General features: G+C 46.3%; 1 protein-coding gene across 3 annotated transcripts in view; it reads right to left on the reverse strand.

Annotated features, from left to right (window-relative positions):
• Positions 1-11,589: 11,589 nt before the first annotated feature.
• Positions 11,590-24,639, reverse strand: part of LOC140390398 (N-acetyllactosaminide alpha-1,3-galactosyltransferase-like) — a 52,066-nt gene continuing 39,016 nt past the window's right edge. For all 3 annotated transcript variants that reach the window (XM_072475537.1, XM_072475539.1, XM_072475538.1), the window contains 2 exons: positions 15,103-15,240; positions 11,590-13,959 (listed from right to left, as the gene is read on the reverse strand). In XM_072475537.1, the coding sequence (XP_072331638.1) occupies positions 13,275-13,959; positions 15,103-15,240 (823 nt within the window). In that variant the 3' untranslated portion in view covers positions 11,590-13,274. The remainder of the gene's footprint in view (positions 13,960-15,102; positions 15,241-24,639) is intronic.

Raw genomic sequence — 24,639 nt, forward strand, 5'->3', positions numbered from 1 at the left:
AAGTCCAGTAACAAAAGAAGCTCAACGCCATTCAGAACAAAGTAGCCTGCTTGATTGACACTCCATCTACCACCTTCAACATTCACACCTCCACCATCGATGCACAGTGCCAGTAGCACGTCGCATCTACATGATGCACTGCAGCAACTCACCAAGTCTCCATTGACAGCAGCTTCCAAACCTGCGACCTCTACCAGATAGAGGGACAAGGACAGCAAACACACCGGAACACCATCACTCGCAGTATCTTCATTGCAATGTTAATGTAAGCCTACTTGTGACACGAATAAAGATTATTATTATACTTGCAACTTCCCCTCCAAGCCACTCACCATCCTAACTTGGAAATATATCGCCATTCCTTTGCTGTTTCTGGGTCAAAATCCTGGCACTGCCTCCCATGTACCTACACGACATGAATTGCAGCGCTTAGAGAAGGCAGCTCACCACCAATGTCTCGAAGACAGCATGGGATAAATAATAAATGCTGGCCTAGCCAGTGTGGTGGTATGTATTAGGGGGAATACGGTACACCACGTGTCGACAGGCTATTGGTGGAGGGATGCCAGGTCCTGATAGGAACTGCCACCTACTGGACTCCACTCAGAAATGCCGGTATAAGAACCCAGTTTTTCCCTCAGCAACTGCATTCTGTAACCACGCTGCTGGGGATAAAGGTCTGTTTAATAAAGCCTTCAATTGACATTACCTCAACCTGCCTCGCGTCATATTGACGGTGCTACAGCCAGCAATGCTCATATCCCATAAATGAATTTTTTAAAAGTCAGCACTTGGAGCTGGCAGCGTGAATGATCTGGAACTCACCTCAACTGGTACAGGTACTGTGGTTGACAGAAATGTTCAGGTGCTTAAAATGCTCAATCAGGAGTAACAGTTTCCTCCAGTTCTGGCGATTCAGGGCCTATCCAGCTAAAAGCACACCCATGGTTATCAATGGAGAAGAGATGCAAATCAGGGACGTGAAAGAGGCCAGAATCGGAGGAACACAGAGATCTTGGAGGATTGTAGGGCTGAACAGATAGGCCAGGCCCACAGAGGAATGAGAAAAAGAGGATAAAATGTAGTGACTACATTGGAGGATCAGTGACAATACAGATAGTCACGCAGGAGAGGTGTGTGATGGCAACTTGTTTTGAAATGAACAGAACCAGAACCAATCTGCTTTTGTGAGATTTTTGACAATTGACTCACTAGAGTGTTAATAAGCAGAATTTCAATGATTTTCAATCAACAACATGATCATCTGGTGGGAAATGGGAACACCAAAGCCCATGGCCCAAATTTCCTCTTTTGGTGTTGGGGGGGGGGGGGGGGGTGGGAGGAGCTGATGCTGCCATCTGTAACTGTTCATGTTGTTTCCCTTGGGGCTTCTTTTGTGGTCTGACAGGGTGAGCGGCTGTTTCCCCTGGCTCACAATCTAGAACAGAGGGGCAAAGTCTTAGAATTAAGGGCCGATCATTTTGGACTGAGCTGAGGAGAAATGTCTTCACTCATAACGTTTTGAATCTTTGGAATTTCCTATCCTAGATTGCGAATGCTCAGTCATTGAGCCGATTCAAGACTGAAATCAATAGATTTTTGATCTCTTGCAATCGGGTTATATTGAGAATGAGCAGGACAGTGAGATTGAGGTAGAAAATCAGCAACTATGGCAGAGCAGGCTTGAGAAGCTGAATGGCCAACTCCGTTTATGTCCCAAAACACCATATACACACATACATACAAACATACAAAACAGGAGCTGAAGTAGGCCATTCAGCCCCTCGAGCCTGAGGAATTGAACAAACGAATGTGATATAAAATAGTTCAAATATTAGTTACAATAATGTAGATGTGAGCCAGTCTGATAGTAGTGAGTTCACAAACAAAGGACAAAGGGATTCAGAAAACATGGCAAGGATGGGGAAAAGGATGCTGGGTAACAAGAGGCCCAGGGTTAAGGAATGCGAAGTGAGTCAATCAGGATATATGGCCAGGTCAGGAGGTGTATAGGATGACCTATGGGAATCTTTTATGTGAAACTTGATGCCATTTGAATGAGATTTGTAAAGATTTCTTTGTCTCTGATAGCACTCGATTCTGGAGCTCCAGGAGACCGCTTGTGTGTTCTGAATCTCTGTGGAGCGAGTCCGCCTTGCAAGTTGGTTAAAAATAAATAATACTATACCTACAAATCCATCTCGAGTTTTATTGAGGCCAGACTGACGGGAGAGAATTCAATATTGTCATTTGGTGCCGAAACCCGGGATTTCTCCAGACGGTCACCGGCCAGCTGCGAAATCAGAATTAGACTGATGTTGGACAAGGAAAGTGGAAATGGGCCCACAATGTGTGTAGCTGGAAAATGACCACATTGATTTTCCCCTCTTCTCATGGTCTGATTGGTCTGGTCACTCGCGGTTGGTACGGAAAGTTCGTCTCGACAAAATCAAAGGTCAGTCTGGGGATTAGAAAATTAAAAATTGAGTCGATGTAGGTGCGACTGAGGGTTAAAAAAAAACTGATGGGATATCATAAGATTGATAGTTCAGTTTTGAGTTGATTTTGGAATTGATGGGACGTCGGAAAGACGGTTCAGTTCCATGAGTGTTTTGGAATTGATGGGACGTCGGAAAGACGGTTCAGTTCCATGAGTGTTTTGGAAACTATAGTTGATTAAGCTAAAGTTGTATCCTTGGACTGTAGTGGCGAACAACGCAGTCTTGAGGACTAGTTCGAGATTATGGGGAATTGCTTGGATAACACGAGTGATCCAGGCAGTTCATTGCAAATATTATGTGATATTTATCCAGATAAAGCGATGGATTTTAGGAAAATGTCAGCAACTTTAAGGAAGAAATTGGGTGACGAATGGCCACTAGGGAGCACTAAAGATCTGAACATCATTAAGAAAATTCAGGGTGCAATTTGGAAAAAGAGCCAAAGTATGAAAGCCAAAGAGTTAAATGGATTACGGAGACAATATTGCCAAGAGAAGAGGGATAAGATCATGTTATCAAGAAAATGCCCTTAAAATGGGGATTCCAATTAGTGAAGGGGGGAACCGGAAAACTCTGGAGATCTTGGAAAAGGAGTGTGCATTCAAAAAACGCGCAAGTAAAGAGAGGGAGACACCTAACGGGGCAGACTTGAGTAAAAAAAAAATGGGCTACGTAGTTCAATGGCTGGCCTTACATTGGCAGAGGCAGATGATGACCTAGAGAATTGGACCTGGTCGGGTAGAGTCCCGACTGTGCCAGTAGCATTGTCTGCACTAATTCCAGAATCACCAGGGTATCATAATTTATATCCAGTCACTGCTCCCCAGATTCAAATCATGCCAGCCTCTCCAGTCCCCTTGCTTGATAGTTTGAGTCCTATTTCTGCACCTTCACCATCTGTTAGAGAAGGGGAGCTCTGTTCCACAAGCCCAGTTAGCTCTAGGACCCGATCTCGGACAATGAGAGAGGGGCCTGATCCTATCCAGAAACAATTACGCATACCACCTAGATCCCTTAAGACCGATATGGTAGGACAGAAAAGTATGAGAACAAAGAAAGAGGACGGGAATAGTTCTGAGGAGCCGGAGCTCCCCCTATCGGAAGGGAAGGACGTCGAAGTCTTTGAAGAGCCAGAGGAATCCGCTAAAGCGCCCCCTAGTGAGACTCTTGAGACAGTTGCCGATTAGGAAAATACCCAACCCTGATGCCCAGCCCACGATAGACGTTTATCTCCCATGGAGACCCAGTGAGATGATGGCTGTTCTGGCTGCAATCCCAGACAGGAAGAAATCTCCTGCTGCTTTCGTGGACTGTCTGAGAACTACCATCTCAGTTTTTCAAGCTGATTCTAGGGACCTCTGGGCCCTAGCCCAGCAAGTTTTAACCCCAGCAGAGTACCGCAGTCATCTCAATGACTTGAATTATGTTAGCCACGCCGCACTTCAGCAAGCCCATGCCTTGGACGATGATAGACTGGCACAAATCCTGAATGCGTTGAATGCCACATTTCAATAGCCCATAAACATCTCTGCTATCTTAGACCTCAAACCTAAAAAGACTGAGGAGCCAGAGGAATTTCTGGAATGTTTTAATGAAATCTACCGTGGGCAGTCAGGCGACTTGCTGTACCAAAATGGTCAGAATTCCCCTCAATATTGTGCTATGTTAATGCATTGCCTACCACCTTCCGTGGCTACTGCCATGAAATGTAATACCATGAATTGGACAGAGAACGACCCTTCCTAGATGGCCCGGGCAGTCCGATTTTATTGGAAGGAGGGTGTAGGCCAGGAAGGAGGCTCAGTTACAAAGATTAAGACGGAGTATGTAATGAAAAAGGATGATCTGAGACCCCAACCAGAGGCAGATACAGTGGCTTACCAGCTGGAACCCTAATATTGTGACCTTGGGTGGGTGGATCAACACAGGGGAGGATATCAAACCCACCCAAATGGACCCTCAGCCCCTCTTTATGGCCCACCGTATGCACCAACAGCTTTACAACTACCACCCCCTCTGAGGGGCCATTGGTCTACTGGGAAAAGAGGATGGGGCAGATATAGAGGGAACAATGCATGTTTTAATTGTGGCCGTACAGATCACTGGCATCAGGAATGCCCCTTTAAAATACGGGCAGCAGTAGGAGACTACCCGACCCAAAGGAGGGGGTACCCACCAAGGGGAGGACAGACGAGGTACACCGACTTCTCCCAGGCAAATCCTTTCCCAACACAAGATTGACGCTAATTTAGTCATAAGGACTCTCCAATCGGACAGGGAACCTATTATCTCTCTGCAGATAGGAGATCAACACTGCCCATTTGTAATCGACACTGGAGCAGCCATGTCTTCGGTGCAATCAGAACTTCGACTACCATTATCCAACCACACCCAGCATTTGTCGGGGTTCCAAGGACAGGTGTGTGAGTATCCTATTTCTGAACCTGTGACAGTCACTTATGAGGATAAGTCTACAGATCATCAGTTTGTGGTGACTACTGGATTGGACTGTAACTTGTTGGCCCGAGATTTACTGTGTATCTTCCAGCTACAGCTAGAGTGCAGAGACAAAAGGGTAACGGTTCAATCATGGAGGATAAGACAACAATGCTATATTTCTATCATACCCCAGTGGTGGACGTTAGACATTGAACATTCACTGCACCACGTTACCCTGGCCTATGACAGAACCGGACAGAACAGGGAGTTGGAGGACAAATACCGGCTGTTAATCGTTGACCGAATGGCCAGTCAAGATTACAACCACAGTCACGGGAAAAGAAGGTACAGCCGATTTTGTAACAATACCGCCACATTTATGGCCACAGTCAGCTTCTGTAGGCCCTCATATTACACGTCAGGTCCACAACCAGTACCATGCCAAGGATCTGGGGCCTATGGTAAGGAGGGCAGTGGATCATTCCGACCCAACAGAGTACGCACTTCAGATCACCGGGTAAATATTTATACTGACTCACGATACGCCTTCGGGGTAGTTCAAGACTTCGGATAGCTCTGGAAGAATAGGGGATTCCATACCTCGGCCGGCACGGAAATATCCCACCGGGGTTTAGTTAATGACCTACTGCAGGCCCTCCTTATGCCCGCGCAGATTTCCGTCATTAAATGCGCTGCCCATACAAACGGTAAGACCCCAGTTGACGTTGGTAATGAACGAGCAGATTGTGCAGTGCGGACAGCCGCGCAAATTCAGCAAGTGATGGTGCCTAAAATGTTAAGTCAGACTAAACGTTCTGCAATAAATAGGTCTGCCTCTGACAAGCCAATGCCAACCATCCAAAACGTCATAAGGTTATAGGAGGACGCTCCTGAGAGTGATAAACAAATGTGGAAACGGTTAGGTTGTACATATGATTCTGTTTCTTGTTTATGGACCACGCCAGCACATCAGACTTGTATGTCTGATGTACTGGCTTTATGGGTCATCGAATGTGTACACTTTGCAACTCATTGTGGGGCTTGGGGGACTAGTGATTTGTTGCTGGACACTTGATGGCACCCTAAAATGCAGGGGTTGGCCCAGAGTATCAGTAATCGGTGTTTGATTTGTCAGCAATACAACACCGGCAAAGGTATCCCTTGTGGTTGAGTTGGAAAGGTGTCAATGTTATAAATATGTTTTGGTCATTGTGGATGTGTTTAGCAGATTAGTTGAGGCGTATCTGACTATCGATAATAAAGCTGCTACTGTGGTTAAAGGTCTGATAACGGGCCTCATTTTAGGCGGCCGGGTTGGTTGAGACACAATCAGACCCTCAAAACTAAATTGGCTAAATTAAGAGCAGACACGGGACTGGCATAGCTTAAGTTGCTCCCCGTTGCCCTCTTCCAGCTGCGAGTTACATCTGCGGGCCCGGCCCGGCTCTCTCCTGCTGAGATCCTTTATGGCACGCCCCTTAGAACTCCCTGGAACCTGCATGTTCCCAGACTGGTTCAGTTTCACCATATGACTGAAGAAATGACTACCTATGTTCTAGCCCTCACTAAGGTCCTCAAGGAGTTTCATGGCCATGTCCATGCGGCTCACCCGTCACCGTCCCCATTACATAGCTTACTTTCAGTGCAGCCTGGTAGTTATGTCATGGTCAAAAATTGGACTCGGAAAGGGTCGGAGCCACGATGGAAGGGGTCCTTCCAGATTCTCCTTACCACCCCCACTGCAGTTAAAGTGGAGGGGAGGAGTGCTTGGGTCCACCTCCACCACTGTAAAAAGGTCGGTCACTAACCTGCCTCCCTTCCCCAGTGCTGTTTTACAGGTGTGGAGCATGATGGGGTGGCTACGCACCGCCTATGTAATCTTCGGCCTCGCCTCGCTTGGAGTGACATCGGCGATGGAAATGGAAAAGGGAAATAGCACCTACATCTGTAACCCCAATCAAACTACAAGGACATTTCACTTATGCAGAGGTGACGTTCTTCGCTGCCCCCATATACGAGGACATGGTATCGACTCATGGAAGGTCAACAGGTTAACGGACAATGTGGGACTCATGAAGCAATTGCACCGGTCCCGGCGATGGGAAGGGAACATTGCATGGACATTGCCTTGTTTTTGGAGTACATGTAAATTTGATTTTGGATGTGTTAAGATTGGTGCCATAAACGTAAAGTCAGACCGTACGGAGAGGGTAGGAAGAGGTTGTGAGAGAGAGGGGGACTAGAGAGAGGATGGAGCGTGTGAGAAGGGGAGTACAACTAGAACATAGGTTATCAGGAGATATACTTAATTCATTTAGGACCCAGAATGAGGGAAACCTGGGCAGTATGAATCTCTTCTACCAGATCTACCACCGCTTGTATGGCCAGGGACGGGTTGTCTGCTACCCGAACCCTGCATCGGTGTCTAGGTTATTTTCTGTTTCACCGCTTTGGGGCACTCCCCAAACAATGGTTCATTGTCAGCGTTCCGAGTCACCGTCTGTGCAAGTCACTCTTCCTTACAATCCGGGTTCAGCACCACCGGCTATTTGCCTTCCCTTTCCTCGGGATAATTCCCATTCACAGTATGATAAGCTGCTTGGGGTAACTGGGGATTCGGAGATTGGAAGGACTGGTTGATAAATATGGCCATGTATTTAGCAGTGGCACTCGGCTGAATCTTTGTGGGCCTGGCCATCCTTAAATGCGTGATGGGTAAATGAAGGGTGCACTGGAACAGATAGACGCCCCTCGAATCTTGGCTGTTAGGATCCACGAGGGTGCAGCGGATGACGGGGTGCTGCAACAGGAATTGGAAATACAGCGACAAATCTTCTTAGATGAGGGGCCGTAGCTACGGATTGGACCGATAGGTTGTCATGAAATGATAAAAGGAGGGAATGAGGAATTGAACAAACGAATGTGATATAAAATAGTTAGTTCAAATATTAGTTACAATAATGTAGATGTGAGCCAGTCTGATAGTAGTGAGTTCACAAACAAAGGACAAAGGGATTCAGAAAGCATGGCAAGAATGGGGGAAAGGATGCAGGGTAACAAGAGGCCCAGGGTTAAGGAATGCAAAGTGAGCCAATCAGGATATATGGCCATGTCAGGAGGTGTATAGGATGACCTATGAGAATCTTGTATGTGAAACTAGATGCCATTTGAATGAGATTTGTAAAGATTTCTTTGTCTCCGATAGCACTCGGTTCTGGAGCTCCAGGAGACCGCTTGTGTGTTCTGAATCTCTGTGGAGCGAGTCAGCCTTGCAACTTGGTTAAAAATAAATAATACTATACCTACAAATCCATCTTGAGTTTTATTGAGGCCAGACTGACGGGTAAAGAATTCAATATTGTCAAGCCCGCTCCGCCATTCAATGAGATCATGGCTGATCTGTTCACGTTTCGAACTCCACATTCCTATCTACCCCCAACAACCCTTTTGATTCCCTTGCCTGACAAGAATCCATCTAGCTCCACCTTCATAATAATAAATGGCCCTGCCCCTGCCACCTTCTGAGGCAGGGTCTCAAAGTCTCAGAGAAAATAATTCTCACCTCTATCCTTAAAAAGGCAACCCCTAATTTTCAAACAGCGGCCCCCAGTTTTGGATTTGCCCACAAGAGGAAACATCCTTTCCATTCTTTTTTGAAGTGTAATCATTTTTTTTGGTAATTTACAGAACGTGGTAACCAAAACATACACAACAATCCCAGAAAGAGGACAAACGAGATTTTGGTCAAGCAATAAGTAATGGCTAGGAATCCCGACTTCTCTTCAAAGTAGTTGGCGAATGATATATTTTGTGTGCACCTGAGAGGGCGGGGCCTTCAATTTCCCATCTCATTAAAAAGACGACACTTCCAACAGTGCAGCACACTCTTGATAATGCAGCAGTGTCAGCAAAAATTTTGTCTCATGGCCTTGAAGAGGGTCTTGGAAGTGAGAGTGCTACACACTGAGCCATAGCTATTACTATAAGAAATTTTCATAGATCCAGCACAACTCTTAAGGACTCCAACACCCAGAAACATCTGGTTAATACTTATTTTTTATTAAATTAAGTCATCAGATAATAAACCACAACCTTTTACATGCGGTGCATATGAGATATAGGTATCAATACTCAAATCAAGAGGTCATGAGTGTGTCATCTTGGCTGCTTTCACCAGCCTCAGCCACGTTAACGAGGTCAAGGTTTCCAAGATGCTCCAGTGTGTCGCAAATTTTATAGGTTGAATTACATGGGACAAAATTGGACACAATGTGCCTTCATGTGCTTTGCCTATGCTGCTGATATGTGCAGGTAAGATTTACTGCTGTTATTTACTGGCTGAGTCCACTGGTGTTTTGGGTTGTTGTTTGCAAGAGAGCCTGAGTTCCCTGTAGCAGTTCACATATTTACTATATACCCACTATGTTACTCATCTCCTCATGAACAGTTAATGGAATAATATGTCCCATACTGCAGCCCTGGCCTGTCTAGCCGTTTCAGATTGAGCACTAACAAGGTGGTGACACAGTGGTTAGCACTGCTACCTCACAGCACCTAGGACCTGGGTTCAATTCCAGCATTGGGTGACTGTGTGGAGTTTGCATTTTCTCTGCGTGTCTGCATGGGTTTTCTCCGGGTGCTCCAGTTTCCTCCCACAGTCCAAAGATGTGCAGGTTAGGTGGGTTGGCGATGCTAAATTGCCCTTGGTGTCCAAAAATGATAGATGGAGATACGGGGATAGGGTGCTCTTTCAGAGGGTTGGTGCTGACTCGATGGGCCAAATGGCCTCCTTCTGCACTGTAGTGATTCCGTGATTGTATGATATATTTTAAGTACATCCTGTGCGTGGTACTGCTATGCTTACGTTCCTGACCTTGAAGCTCAAAAATAATGTTTTTCTCAAAATAAATGTTCTTTACTAATAACTTTACAAATTTTTTGTTCTGAATAATTACGATCTATACTTTATCCACAGCTTGTTTTCAACCTCCTGCTAGTTATTTTGTTGAAACCAGGACACCCTCCTTGCTCTGATACAACTTCCTCTGCCCGTCTATTTAGTCTTTTGAGCCTTGTTTAATAGCCTGTTAATTGCTTCATCAGGTCGCCCACATTATCACAGAGTATCATAGAATTTACAGTGCAGAAGGAAGCCATTCGACCCATCGTGTCTGCACCGGCCCTTGGTAAGAGCACCCTACCCAAGCCTAGACCCCACCCTAACCCCGTAACCCAGTAACCCCACCCAATCCAACCTTTTTGGACACTAAGGGCCATTTAGCATGGCCAATCCACCTAACCTGCACATTTTTTGGACTGTGGGAGGAAACCGGAGCACCCGGAGGAAACCCATGCAGACACGGGGAGAACGTGCAAACTCCAAACAGTGCCCCAAGCCGGGATTCGAACCTGGGACCGTGCAGCTGTGAAGCAACTGTGCTACCCACTGTGCTACCGTAGAAGCATACAGCACAGAAAAAGACCATTCAGCCCATTGCTCCTGTGTCTCGGAGTCTATTCAATACAGTTGCAGCCCCACCCAGCTGCCCCCATACCTGACCATTCTCCTTATTTCCTTGTGACTCTTGAACTTTCAATTTTATCCTGATTTGGCCTCAAGGATGTGGGGTGGGGGAGGGATTGCAATGTTTTCCACCCAAATGATGCACTGTATAATTGTGTACCTATTCTCTCAGCACCGCATTATTCTTTTTTAAAGTACCTATATGCAGTTACAGAAATCAGAAGGCAAAGATGCAGAAGGAAAGTTAACAGAATTGAACGAACCAAAACATTAATGTGTCAGCAGTCGCTACAACTCCCTTTACAGTTTAATACCTGACCCTTCTTTCTGACCAGGCTCGTAGTTCATGATTTCATTTGATTTAAAGTCAACCTGCTGCTGATGTCCTCAGGCTCCTCGAGTAAATGAACTGCCTGTCGCCTGTGGTGTACCCCAACTCAAAGGAACCCATCTGACAAGGTGTGGAGATGCCGGCGTTGGACTGGGGTGAGCACAGAAAGAAGTCTTACAACACCAGGTTAAAGTCCAACAGGTTTGTTTCAAACACTAGCTTTCGGAGCACTGCTCCTTCCTCAGGTGAATGAAGAGGTATACCGAAAGCTAGCGTTTGAAACAAACCTGTTGGACTTTAACCTGGTGTTGCCATCAGGGGCTGGTTTAGCGTACTGGGCTAAATTGCTGGCTTTGAAAGTAGACCAAGGCAGGCCAGCAGCACGGTTCAATTCCCGTACCAGCCTCCCCGCACAGGTGGTGGAATGTGGCAACTAGGGGCTTTTCACAGTAACTTCATTTGAAGCCTACTTGTGACAATAAGCGATTTTCATTTCATTTGACAAGTACACTGGCCATCGTTAAAGCACTCCAGCGGCCAGTAGAAATGGCCTTGACCTCTGTGCACCCTCTAAGGCAGCTTGGCTGTGTTGTCCATATGCAAAGACCCTCAAAGTCTCCTCGGGGAGATTGCCAGTTGCAACATGCTTCCTTCAGAGGGGAGGATTGTAAACTGGCACAGAAAAACCGACTGTGGTTAAATGTGTTCCATTACTCGGCCAGCACATCCATCCTTGTGATGCACTATGCTATTTGGAAAGCAACGAAGGACTCCATACCCAATTGGATGTTGATTGACTGTCAGCCAAACAGAATTTATTTTAAAAATGTTTGGTTAAATACATTTGTTCAAAGAAAATGACAGAAAAAAAAAACAAATTTTCTTTGATTGTTGCGATGATTTTTCTCCAGGGTTTCACACAGCAGTGTCCTCGAGATCGCGTTCCAATTCCCGCAGAGTCTGGGCTATTCCTGGAGGGCTGACAGCCCTCAGCGCAGGGCAGTGAGGCAGAGACTGTTCTCAAGGCAGGAACTGGACACGCTCTTTCCACTGTGGCCACTGACATCTGCACAAATCCGAAAACTGTGACCATTTGCAATTTAAAAATAAATTGTCAGAGAAATCATTGCGGCTTTTCTGGAGCGCCCCGGAATGGGCTAAGTGCATAGCACGGTATCTGTCAATTCTCTGATTCATTTCGGTCAACCTGGGGGAGAATGCAGTTGGTAAATATCCACTAAAATTATGTTTTAACCCTTGATGTGTTGGGTGTTCAGGATCACACACAGGTCACACTTGAAGTAGTGCAACACTATTTTATTAAAAGGTTAACTGTTTGAACATACTTGAACTGTGGGTAAATACGATACCAGCTTTAACTAAAGACCTTTGCCTTGTCCTAACCAGTCAATGCACTCAGCACATGGTGAATGTCTGTGTTGCAGGCTGTGAGCTCCGTGCTCCTAGCTAGCTGCTACTCGAATGAGCGGGAACTCTGATGCCCCCTGTCTTTATAGTGCGTGTGCTCTCACTGGTGATTGGCTGCGGTGTTGTGTATGTTGATTGGTCCCACTGCTGCGGTGTTGTGTATGTTGATTGGTCCCACTGTGTGTCCATCAGTGTGTGTCTGCACCATGATATACTGGTGTATATTATGACAACCCTGAAAGGAAAAAAAAACCCTCGTGCAGCATTTCTTCACATTCAGCGCTGCAAATTTGGCAAATAGCAGGAAGGATGTTATTATTAATGAGCTTTGGAAAAACCGAGGTGGAGGGAGTGCACGACTATGACAAGAGTTTCCGAGTTCCTAAAGTTTGCCGTTTTTTTAAAATAGCGATGTAGCAAAGTTCATCATGATTTTTTTAAAACCACAACAACTTTCAGCATGGATGAAGTCTCATTCGACCATGCTGCTGACTCCTCACAATCATTAATAATCATCTTTTCAGCAACCAACAGAATCACTTATTGAGCAAGTTACGGATTAGGCTTCAGGGATGGTTTATGGAAGAGAGCCTTTATTCTAATTTTTTTCGGTAAGAATTATTAATTCATTTTCTCACAACTTAAATGTGCGCCTTCTCTTAACCACCTCTTCAGAATGCATCTTTTGTTTGGGCAATTGTCAGGAATTATTTGTTGGGGTTGGTAAGTGGCATGGGGGAAGGGGTGCTGGTGGGGGCTGTTTTTTGAACACTGACGGGGATGTGGGATGGAGGAAGACTCCCATTTAGGGTGCAGCCTGGCATGATGCTGGGGCATGATATTGAATGATCTCGGAGTTGAATGAATTCAATCAGTTATTCCTCCCCCCTCTTATCAGCATTAAAGGCTGCCCGCATTAAAGCCTGCCAACTCTGTGTACAATTGTGTTCAAAGATTTGGAAGGACGTTGTTTGGCTTTGAATAGGAGATGGTCCCAGTGTAACAATGAAAGTCCAACAATAGGAAAGTTATAGGAGGACTCCTCTCTCACTCAGTTGTCACGTAATTTCTTATAGTCCTTGGGCAACCATTTCAGCCTGACATATCTGATATGCTTGGCCGGCATCAGGTCCCAGCAATACTCAGGCGATAAGAGCTTGGCGGGTTTGTGATCCAGAAAGTAACGGTTTAAATGGCTCTCATCATGCCAGACCGCCTCGACCTTATTACTTTTGTCTCTGATGATGCCCTCCAGGCAGGTCCTGGTCAGGTTTAAAACAAGATCTGGTCTCCCTCCGAAAACAGCCGCGTGGTAATAGAAATCTCCCTCGTCCAACGCGATGTAAGCAGCCGATTTCGGACTGCGCTCATAGGTGAATTTGTTTCGGTTGGCGGCGAAGAAGGCTGAATGTATCTGAGCCACTGAGTATGCCAAAGCCTCCACCCCGAAGCGCCCCACAAACACCTGGTCGACGTCGAAGCAGAAGAGGTAGGTGACCTCAAAGCGAATCTGGTCCTGGATGAGATCACCGATTTGCTGCATCCGCATCATGCTGATGTCCTGCCAGCGGGATTGCCTCGGGACCTCGATCACGGTCAAGTTCCGTCCAGGAGACAACTGCAGGGCTGGCACCTTGCTGGCAATGTCCACCATCACGTAGTAGATGACCCGGTGCCCCTTCATGAAGTGCTGTTCCGCCGACTCCAGGAAGTCCTTCAGATACCTGTCAAGGTACCTGATGAAGAGGACAATGAATGTCAGTGAACTTTCATTCAAAAGGCCATTCGAACACAGACAACTGTTCATTTTACAAAATGTTGTTGACAAGGGACACCGGGACATCAATTTCAAATGCACACTCAGGAAGTGAGGTCAGGAGATTTGCCGCAGGGAAAGATGATTGCCCCTATTAAAGGGGAACTGGATAAATATTTGCAAATAAGAAAGATATCAGGAGAGGGCGTAATATTGGGATTAGTTTGGGATTGAGATAGAGAGAGCACGATAGTGGGATTAGTTTGTAATTGATACGGGGCTATGGGGAGACAGTGGAGCAGTGGGATTAGTTTGGGATTGAGACAGGGCTATGTGAGAGAGAGTGGGGCAGTGGGATTTGTTTGGGATTGATGCAAGGCTATGGGGAGAGAGTGGAGCAGTGGGATTAATTTGGGATTGAGACAGGGCTATGTGAGAGAGAGTGGGGCAGTGGGATTTGTTTGGGATTGATACAGGGCTATGGGAAGAGAGTGGGGCAGTGGGATTAATTTGGGATTGAGAGAGGGCTATGTGAGAGAGTGGGGCAGTGGGATTTGTTTGGGATTGATACAGGGCTATGGAGAGACAGTGGAGCAGTGGGATTAATTTGGGATTGAGACAGGGCTATGTGAGAGAGAGTGGGGCAGTGGAATTTGTTTGGGATTGATACAGGGCTATGGGTAGAGAGTGGGGCAGTGGGATTAATTTGGGATTGAGACAGGGCTACGTGAGAGAGAGTGGGGCAGTGGGATTTGTTTGGGATTGATACAGGGTTATGGGGAGAGAGTGGGCCAGTGGATTTGTTTGGGATTGACACGGTTATGGAGAGCGAGTGGGGTTGTTGGATTCACTTGGGATCGAGACAGGGCTATGGGGAGTGGGTGGTGTTCTTGAATTAGCTTGGGATTGAGAGGGCTATGGGGAGAGAGAGGGACAGTGGGCTTTGTTAGAGTTTGAGACAGGGCTTGTGGGGGGGGGGGGGGGGGGTGATGAGTGGGATTAATGTTGGGATTGATGCAGGAATGTGGGTTAAACATGAATCCATGCAGCGAGCATTCACATTGGACAAATTAGAGAAAGCTGGAAATGCAAATCTGACAGTTCATCTCCCTTTCTATCTTACCGTCCAATGGCAAAAACAGTCAGGCCAATCACTGTCTTCTTTTTACTGTAGAATTCATCACGTTCCACCGGGTTAAAGGTCCCCTCCCACAAAATAGGAGCTCCCCAGGAGGTCAATGTCTGTTGATCAGTGACGGCACTTTGAAGAGAGCAAAGGTGTCAGTGACTTTGCTGTAGGGAGGTGCCCTCACCAAGCAATGCTTTCTCTTAACGCTGTCCAAAGTCTTAAACATAGATTCCTACTTATTTCAAAGAACGAATCACGTTAAAAGCGTCTAAGCGGTGTCCAAATCCCTCAAAGTAGGTGTCTCAGCACGAGCGCATTCTTAAATACCAAACGGCCAAAGGAAATTGTAAAGGATCTTGGTTGACAAGATATTGCATCTTAATTTTTGTTGTTTTCGGTGAAGATCACCAAAGCTAGTGAAATAAGGCTACCAAAAAAAAAAAAAAAATGAAACATTGTGTGGGAACGGTAATGTTACTGGACTAGAAATACAGAGGCATTCTCTAAATGCATTGGTTCAAATTCCACCAAGGCCACTGGGAGGTTTAAAATTCAGTAAGTCAAGAGTTACTCTGAGTAATGATGATCATGAAAGGATATGTGGTTCACTAATGCCCTTCAGGGAAGGAAATCATACCCACTCTGGCCTACAGATGCCCACAGAAATTTGGTTGACTCTTAACTGGCCTATGAAATGGCCGAGCAAGCCACTCAGTTGTATCAGGCAGCTACGGAACAGTCTTGTGGGTGTCCCAACACCCATGAACTGCAGTGGTTCAAGAAAGTAGTTCACCATCACCTTCTCAAGGACAATTCGGAATGGGGAATTAGCACTGGCCTTGCAACAGAGGGTCCATCTGAATAGATGAATTAAGTGCAGAAGTAGGCCGTTTGGCCCCTCAAGCCTGCTGTGGCATTCGATATAATCATGGTTGATCGGTTGGTGTTTCAAGTTCCCCATCTACCCCCCAATAATAACCTTTGATTGCCTAACAAGAATCTATCTGTCTCTGCCTTCAAAATTGTCAATTACTCGGCTTCCAGAACCTTCTGAGGCAGAGCGTTCCAATGTCGCACAACCCTCTGAGAGAAGACATTTCTCCTCATCTCTGTCTGACAAAGGCGACCCCTAATTTTAAACCAGTGCCACCTAGTTCTGGACTCACCCACAAGAGGAAACATCCTTTCCACATCCACCCTGTCAAGGCCGTTCATGATCTTATTGATTTCAATCAAATCACCCCTCACTCTTCTAAACTCCAGTAGAAATAAGTTCAGTCTGTCCAACCTTTCCTCATAACACAACCCGCTCATTCCAGGTCTCAATCTAGTAAACTTCCTCTTAACTGCTTCCAATTGTTCCTGAAAGGTTTACAGATTTCAGCAATGATGCTAAACGGCTTGCTGACAGTTGATTTACCAATCTTAAGGTTAACAATGAATTCATGTTTTTATGATATTGATACATTTGCTGCCATGTAAACTCGAAAGGGTGCTTTCCTTTAGATACAATTGATTCACTTTTATTTCAAGGCTTAATGTTTATGCTGGGTCTTGTGGTGATATGCCTATGGGCGGTGTGCGACCTCCAACCAACAGGTGGCGGTGCAAACACACCAAGCGGTCTCTTGGTCACAAGGTCATGTGACCAGGAACTCCCATATAAGGAGACACACATCCGGCCATCTTGAGAAGAAGATTGAGAGGGTCATAAGACATACAAGCGACTGGTCGGTGCTAGGTGCAGATTCCAGAGGAGTAATAAGCAGACTCCATAATAACGTGCTCTGTATCAGATTGCTATCTTACCACATACGACGCAATAAAAGCTTCTGGTTTGGACAAATGTTTCGTGGATTCCTTTGTAAGGTATAAAGGACCAAATACAACAGGTCTGTCCTTGATCCTCAAATTTTGAAAGCTACATTTTGTTTCAATTATAAATTTCCTGATTTCAATTTGTCTCTTTACATTCTGTTAATTTTCAGCCCAATTGGTTGCTTAGAAACACTCGAAAAACTGAGCCACACTCACATGGTATCAATAATGGATGAATAAAATTGTAAACATTTGAAATGTATGGACGCTATGAGTTAAGCTTTCATTGAATGGTCAAGCAGACCTGATGAGCCGAATGACCTTCTTCTACTCTTACATCCTTTGAACAAAGAACAAAGAAAGGTACAGCACAGGAACAGGCCCTTTGGTCCTCCAAGCCTGTGCTGAACATGTTGCCCATCTAAACTAAAACCTTCTACACTTTCGGGGTCCGTATCCCTCTAGTCCCATCCTATTCATGTATTTGTCAAGACGTCCCTTAAACGTCTCTATTGTACGGGCTTCCACCACCTCATCCGGCAGCGAGTTCCAGGCACCCTGTCATGTGAGAGTACCTTTAAGAAATGGGTGTTTAAGAAAGGTACCTTGAAAAAATGTTTGGCTGCTCATGTTTCTGCAGTGATGTCAGAGTGTGGGTGGAGCTGAGCTCTGGTTCTGTTTTTTAGTTTCACTTTGAGAAAAGCTTGGGTGTGCCTATCTTTTTGGTTTCGTTTTTCAGTGTGTTGCTGCTGAAGTCAGCCAAAGCAGCTGTATTGTTGAGCTCTCTGCCATGAAGGACTCCACATAGACAGTCCACCAAAGCCAGAATTGAACCTGGGTCCCTGCTGCTTTGAGGCCGCAGTGCTAACCACTCTGGCACTGTGCAGCACAATCATCTAAGTTCCAGGACATTATTCCAGGAGTTCTTCCGGGTAGTGTCCCAGGCCTAACCATCTTCAGCCGCTTCATAAATGACCTGCCTGCCCTCCATCAAAAGGTCAAAAGTGGGGATGTCCACTGATGGTTGTACAATGTTCAGCACCATTCACTACTCCTCAGATGCAGAAGCGGTTTGTGCCCAGAAGCAGCAAGCCATGGACAGTATTCAGGCGGGTTGACAGTTGGCAAGTAAGATTTGTACTGCACAAGTGTCAGGCAGTAACCATCTCCAATGAGAGAGGATGCAGCTATCTCCCCTTGACATTCAATGGCATTACCATCGCCAGATCATCTGCTATCCTAGGCTTATTATTGATCAGAAGGTGAACCGCACTAACCATATCAATACTGTGGCTACAAAGGGAGGCCACAAGAGCAAGTAACTCACCACCCCGAGTCACTAAAGCCTGTCCAGCATTTTGAAGGCACAATTCATGATTATGATGGAATACTCTCCACTTGGCTGGAAGCTTGACACCATTCAGGACAAAGCAACCCACTTGATTGGCACACCATCCACCGATGCACAGTGGCAGCAGTGTACTATTTACAAGATGCATTGCAGGAACTCATTCAGGATCCTTCAAAACCATGATGTCTACCACTTAGAGGGACAAAGGGAGCAGACGCAGGTGAACACCACCACCTGGAAATTCCCCTCTCATCCTGACTGACTTGGAAATATATTGCTGTTCCTGCACTGTCACTGAGGCAAAATCCTGGATTTCCTTCCCTAACAGCACTGTAGGTGAACGTGCACCAGTTGGATCGCAGCGGTCCAAGAAAGCGGCTCCCACCACTACCTACTCAAGGCATTAAAAATTCTGGCCTCGCCAGCTATGCCCACATCCTATGGAAGAATTAATAAAACAATTGATCTCATTTTCAAAAGGCCTTCATTAGGTTACGATAATAGATGAATAGATAAGCAGCAGAATGTGCATTGCTACTTGGCTTCAACGTAGAAAGCAGAGAACGTGAGTAAAAGGGAGGTAATTGACTGGCAGAAAGTGGGAAGTGGTCTTCTAGGAGGATCAGTGCTGGGACCACCGCTGTTTGCAATTTACACGAACGATTTGGATTTTGGAATCCAAAACAGGGCGGAATTCTCGGGCCGTTCACTGGCAACGTGATTGTCTAGTCCGGCCAGCAGATAACTCCTGGCGGCGGCGTGGGCCTTCAATGGAAACGCCCATTAACACAGCAACGGGTCAGAGAATCCAGCGAACGGCGCGCTGCCTCCCGCTGCCAAGAAGCATGTGGCTGGGAGAACCCGGCAGAATCCCGCCAATAATTTTGACATTTTCAAATGACACCAAATTGGGAGGAGATAGTTAACGAGAAGGTTAAGCTATGGAAATTACAGCACAGAAGGGGGCCAGTCAGCCCATCTTGTCCATGCCGACCCAAAGACTCTCAGGTGCCCTTTCTAGTCCCATCTTCCTGCACATGGCTCATAACCCTGCAGCTTACATCACTTTAAAGTGCAGATCCAGGCGCTTTTTAAAAGAGTTTAGGGTCTCTGCCTCCACAATCAACTCAGGCAGCGAACTCCAGACACCCACCACCCTCGATGTAAAAAAGATTTTCCTCATGTCCCCTCTAATCCTTCTGCCACTTCGCTTGAATCTATGATCCCTGTTTTTTGAACTCTCTGCCAAGGGAAACATGTTCCTCCTGTCTACTCTATCTCTGCACCCCACAATTTTCTTCACCTCAATCATGTCACCCGCCAGCCTTCTCTGTTCCAAGGAAAACAAACCTGACCTCTCCAATCTCTTCTCGTGGCTACAATTCTCCAGCCCCGACAACATTCTCGTCAATGTTCTCTGCACTCTCCCCAGAGCAATTACCCTCCTTCCTTAATGTGGTGACCAGAACTGCACACAATACTCCAATTGTGGCCTCACCAGTGCCTTATACAATTCCATCATTATATCCCTACTATAGCTCTGCCAATGGAGCAGAGCATTCCACATACCTTCTTTACAACCTTATCTACTGTACTGCTATCTTTAGGGACCTGTGCACTTGCACACCAAGATCATAGAATAGAATCATAGAATCCCTGACGTGCAGAAGGAGGCCATTCAGCCCATCGCGTCGGCACTGAACCTCCGAAAGAGCACCCCATCTAGGCTCACGCCCCCACCGTATACATGTAACCCCACCTAACCTTTGGACACTAATTAGCACCACTAACCTAACATCTTTGGACTGTGGCAGGCAACCGGAGCACCTGGAGAAAACCCACGCAGACACGGGGAGAACATACAAACTCCACAGAGACAAACTCCACACAAACAGTCACCCAAGGTGGGAATCGAACCTGGGTGTCTGGCGCTGTGAGGCAGTAATGCTAAGCACTCTCATTTCAACTACCCCTTTCAGTATATATACATTTATTGTAGATTCCCTTTCACTATTCGACCTCACACTTTTAAGAGTTGTGCTCCATTTGCCACTTTCCTACGCACTCCACCAACCCATCTATATCATTTTAGAGCTTGCAGCTATCCTCTACACCATCCACTGACCAATTATTGTGTCATCTGCAAATTTCCCAATCATGCCCCCCAATCATTAATATATAAAATAAACAGCAGTGAAGCCTGTGGAACACCATTTGAAACAGCTATCCATTCGGCAAGGGCAGCTATTGACTATTACCCTTTGTTTTCTGTTACTAAGCCAACTTCGTATCCAATTTGCCACATTACCCTTATCTTATGGGCTTTTACTTTTTTGATGAGTCTGCCACTACATTGACCAACTTCAGATCATTAGCTCCATCCCACCTAAACCCATTTGTTTTCATCCCATTTCATTTCAAATATCTCTTACCATTTCTTTCTTTCTTGTCTTTATTAATATATATATAAACTCCCCCCTCCCAACCTTATCCACCTTTCCTTACCCCTTCCCCTCCCCCACATCTCCATCTGTCACAGTTTAGCCTCTGATGTTAGTTTCTCTGCTATTTGGCCTCTCACACCTTTTGTTCTCTCTGGGGACTGCCATTCGCACTCTTTTCCATTGGTTTCGGTGGCTATTAGCACCCCGTTTCCCTGGGTTTCTGTGGCTATGACTCATCTTTCAATCTCACTCCACAGTATAAATATTCCCCACATTCTGTGACTGTTCGCTTTGACAAAAAGTCATCGAACTCGAAACGCTAGCTCTTTTCCCTCTCTACAGATGTTGCCACACCTGCTGAGATTTCCCAGCATTTTCTCTTTCGTGCAGCTACATTGATCCTCCTTGTCACTTCCTCAATGATTTCAATTAAATTTGTAAGGCATGACCTTCCCTTCACAAAGCCATGCTGACTATCCCAGACTAGTCCATGCCTTTCTATGTGACAGTTTATCTGACCCCTCAGGATTGACTCCAATACCTTGCCCACCAGAGAGTTAAGACTAACCAGCCTACAAATGTTTGGCATTTACTTTGTACCGTTTTTAAACAATGGAACCACATTTGTATTCCTCCAGTCCTCCGGCACCTCCCCTGTGTCTAGTTAAGATTGGAAAATAGGGCAGCATGGTGGTGCAGTGGTTAGCATTGCTGCCTCACGGCGCTGAGGTCCCAGGTTCGCTCCGGCTCTAGGTCACTATCCGTGTGGAGTTTGCACATTCTCCCCATGTTTACGTAGGTTTTGTCCTCTCAACACAAAGATGTGCAGGGTAGGTGGATTGGCCACACTAAATTGCCCCTTAATTGGAAAAAATTAATTGGGTACTCTAAATTATTATTTTTTTTTTTAAAAAAAGATTGGAAAATAATCCTCAGAGCATCTGCCATTTCCTACCCTGACCTTCTTCAACATCTTAGAAAACAATCCATCCGGGCCTGGCGACTTATCCAGTTTCTAGGATTGCAACTCCTTTAACACTTACTCATTATTTTATCCAATATTTCACACTGCCCTTGGACTACTACATCAACATAATCCCTTTCCTTTATGAACAGGAAAACAAAAAGATGGTTTAAAATCTTCCCATATCCTCTGCATCTTCCCATATCCTTCTTCATCTCTGATTGGTCCCACTTTTTCCTGAAGCATCCTTTATCTTTTTGCTCTTTAAAAACTGGTAAAACATCTTTGGATTTTCCTTATTCTTGCTTGCTAATATTTCTTCATGCTCTAACATTGATTTACTTTTTTACTTGATCGCTGTACTTTCTATACTCCTCTAGGCTATCTGCAGTGTTGAGTTTATGACTATCATAAGCTTTTTTTTCTGTTTAATCGTCCCCTGTATTTCTCTGGACAGCCATGGGGGTCTAGATTTGGCAGGTCTTATTTTTTGGAGGGCATATACCCTCAGGATCTCACCTATTAATGCTTCCCACTGGTTTACCAGCGATTTATCCTTTAGCAGTCTTGCCGAGCCACCTCAGCCAAATCACTTCTCAGTTTTGTAAAATTTGCCTTCACCTAGTTTAAAACTTGCACTTCTGATTTATCTCCGTCCTTTTCCATAAATAATACTAAATCTAACTGAATTGTGGACATTATCCTGATTTGGTAACTTTTGTGAGGGCCACAAAGAATCCAGCATGAGTTGAAGGATAGAAAGAAATAACATTTATTTACAATAATATATATATTTATATATACACACACACATACACAACAGCAGCAGCAGCAACAAATCCCTTGCTGCTCACTCCTCTCTAGCTGGTTCCAAACTGGCCAGCTTTATTTATGCAGGAAATCTGCTAATGGTTTCTCCTCCCCCTCATTGGGGAAGCTCATACTCCCAAAGGATTGTGGGATTGCCTTAGTCCCCAGCCAATGGTAAGCAGGCAGGTTATAACATCCCTACCCCCCACAGTCCAAGGAATCCACCAAAAACCCTGGCGAAGGAGGCCGTCGGACTTGTTTTGCTGTGCCATTTGTACGAGGTGCTGGATCAGGTGGCGTGTAACGAGACGGAGAACGGCGCTTCCGTGATGAACGGCGAAATGGCTGTACATCCACAGCCCATGGGCCTGAGTGCTCCCCCTCTGAGGCGTCCTGTGTCTCCATCTCAGAGTTGGAGTCCGCTGCCTCCTTCATCTCGGCGTCAGTATCTCCACGTGGTTCTGTGATGACCTGTGCAAGCTTTGAGTGCGGCACCAGAAGAAGATTGTGAGGAATACTTTCCACTGTGTCTGGTCTCTGTGGCTGCAGAAATGAGCAAGGGGGCGGGGAATCTTTGGAAGAGATGGTCTTCTGGACCGAACGTGGTCTACATGTTTGCGCTGGAGATGACCCTGGGCTTGCACCTGGTAAGAGATAGGGTCCGTTCAGCGAAAGGTAACGCCAGGGACCCACTAGGCACCACCAGCAAAATTTTGAACACTGGGTCACCAGGCACAAACTGCCGAATCAGCCGATGCTGCAAAAAAACATGTCCCTGCCTTTCTGGAGTGCGGCGTACTTTTGCGGCCATATCCGGGAAAACCATGCGAAGGCGGGTGCGAAGCCCCGGGCCCATTAGGAGTTCCGTGGGAGCTACCCCAGTCACCGCATGTGGAGTGGTCCTGTATGAAAACAAAAAAACGAGCCAGTCTCGTGTCCATAGACCCGGAAGACTGCTTCTTTAGGCCTCGCTTGAATGTCTGCACTGTGCGCTCCGCCAACCCATTGGAAGCCGGGTAGTATAGAGCGGTGCGGATATGGCATATGCCGTTCATCTTCATGAACCTTGCAAACTCCTCACTTGTGAACAGAGTGCCTTTGTCCGTGACCAGCACCTAGGGGAGGCCATGCGTACTGAATGACAAACGCATCTTCTCGATTGTTGTGCAGGACGTTGTACCTACCATCTTATGCACCTCTAACCATTTAGACTGAGCATCGATTAACAGAAGGAACATCGATTCTTGAAAAGGGCCGGCGAAATCCGCATGCAAGCATGGCTAAGGCCGCCCTGGCCATTCCCAGTGATGTAGGGGCGCGGCCGGCGGAAGCTTCTGATGCTCCTGGCAATCACCAGACATAACTCGGGGCCAACATTTTCATTTTGGCCACACCTGGATGCCCATTGTGCAAGTCCCTTAGTATCAGCTCCTGTCCTTTTTCTGGGACAATCACACTCATCCCCCACAAGAGGATACCGTCTTCCAAGCGAAATTCTGACAGCTTGGAGGAAAATGCCCGCAACTCACCTGGGAGCTGTCTATGCTGCCCACCATACAGGGCTATGTGCCGAATCTTTGACAGGACTGGCTCCATCTGGGTCCACTCACGGATCGGTGATGCCGTGACATGCAAGGTGTCCATAAAATTTAGGGCTGCAACCACCTCACCGGTCGTGGGGGTCGACATGGGGCCGGTCGATAAAGGCAATCGCTCAGTGCGTCGGCATTCACTATCTGTGCTCCAGAGAATACTCATAGGCAGCGAGCAACAAAGCCCAGCGTTGGATCCGTGCGGAAGCAATGGGCGGTATTGGCTTATCCTCTCTGAAAAGTCCCAGCAGAGGCTTATGATCAGCCACGATAGTGAAGTGGCACCCACATACATACTGGTGGAAGTGTTTCACCGCAAAGACCACCGCCAGGCCCTCCTTCTCGATCTGCTCGTCCTTCTTTTCCGCTGCAGTCAATGTGCGGGAGGCGAAAGCTATCGGCCGCTCGGCCCAGTTCTCCATCTTGTGGGACAGGAAGGCCCCAATACCATACGGGGATGCATCACACGTGATGAGCAAAGGCTTTCCAGTATCAGTGGGTTAGCAACCCAGATTGTTTTAGCCAGCATAGTTGCCAGATTGGGGAGGAACT

Source organism: Scyliorhinus torazame, chromosome 14 (assembly GCF_047496885.1).
Source record: "Scyliorhinus torazame isolate Kashiwa2021f chromosome 14, sScyTor2.1, whole genome shotgun sequence".
Classification (NCBI taxonomy): Eukaryota; Metazoa; Chordata; class Chondrichthyes; order Carcharhiniformes; family Scyliorhinidae; genus Scyliorhinus; species Scyliorhinus torazame.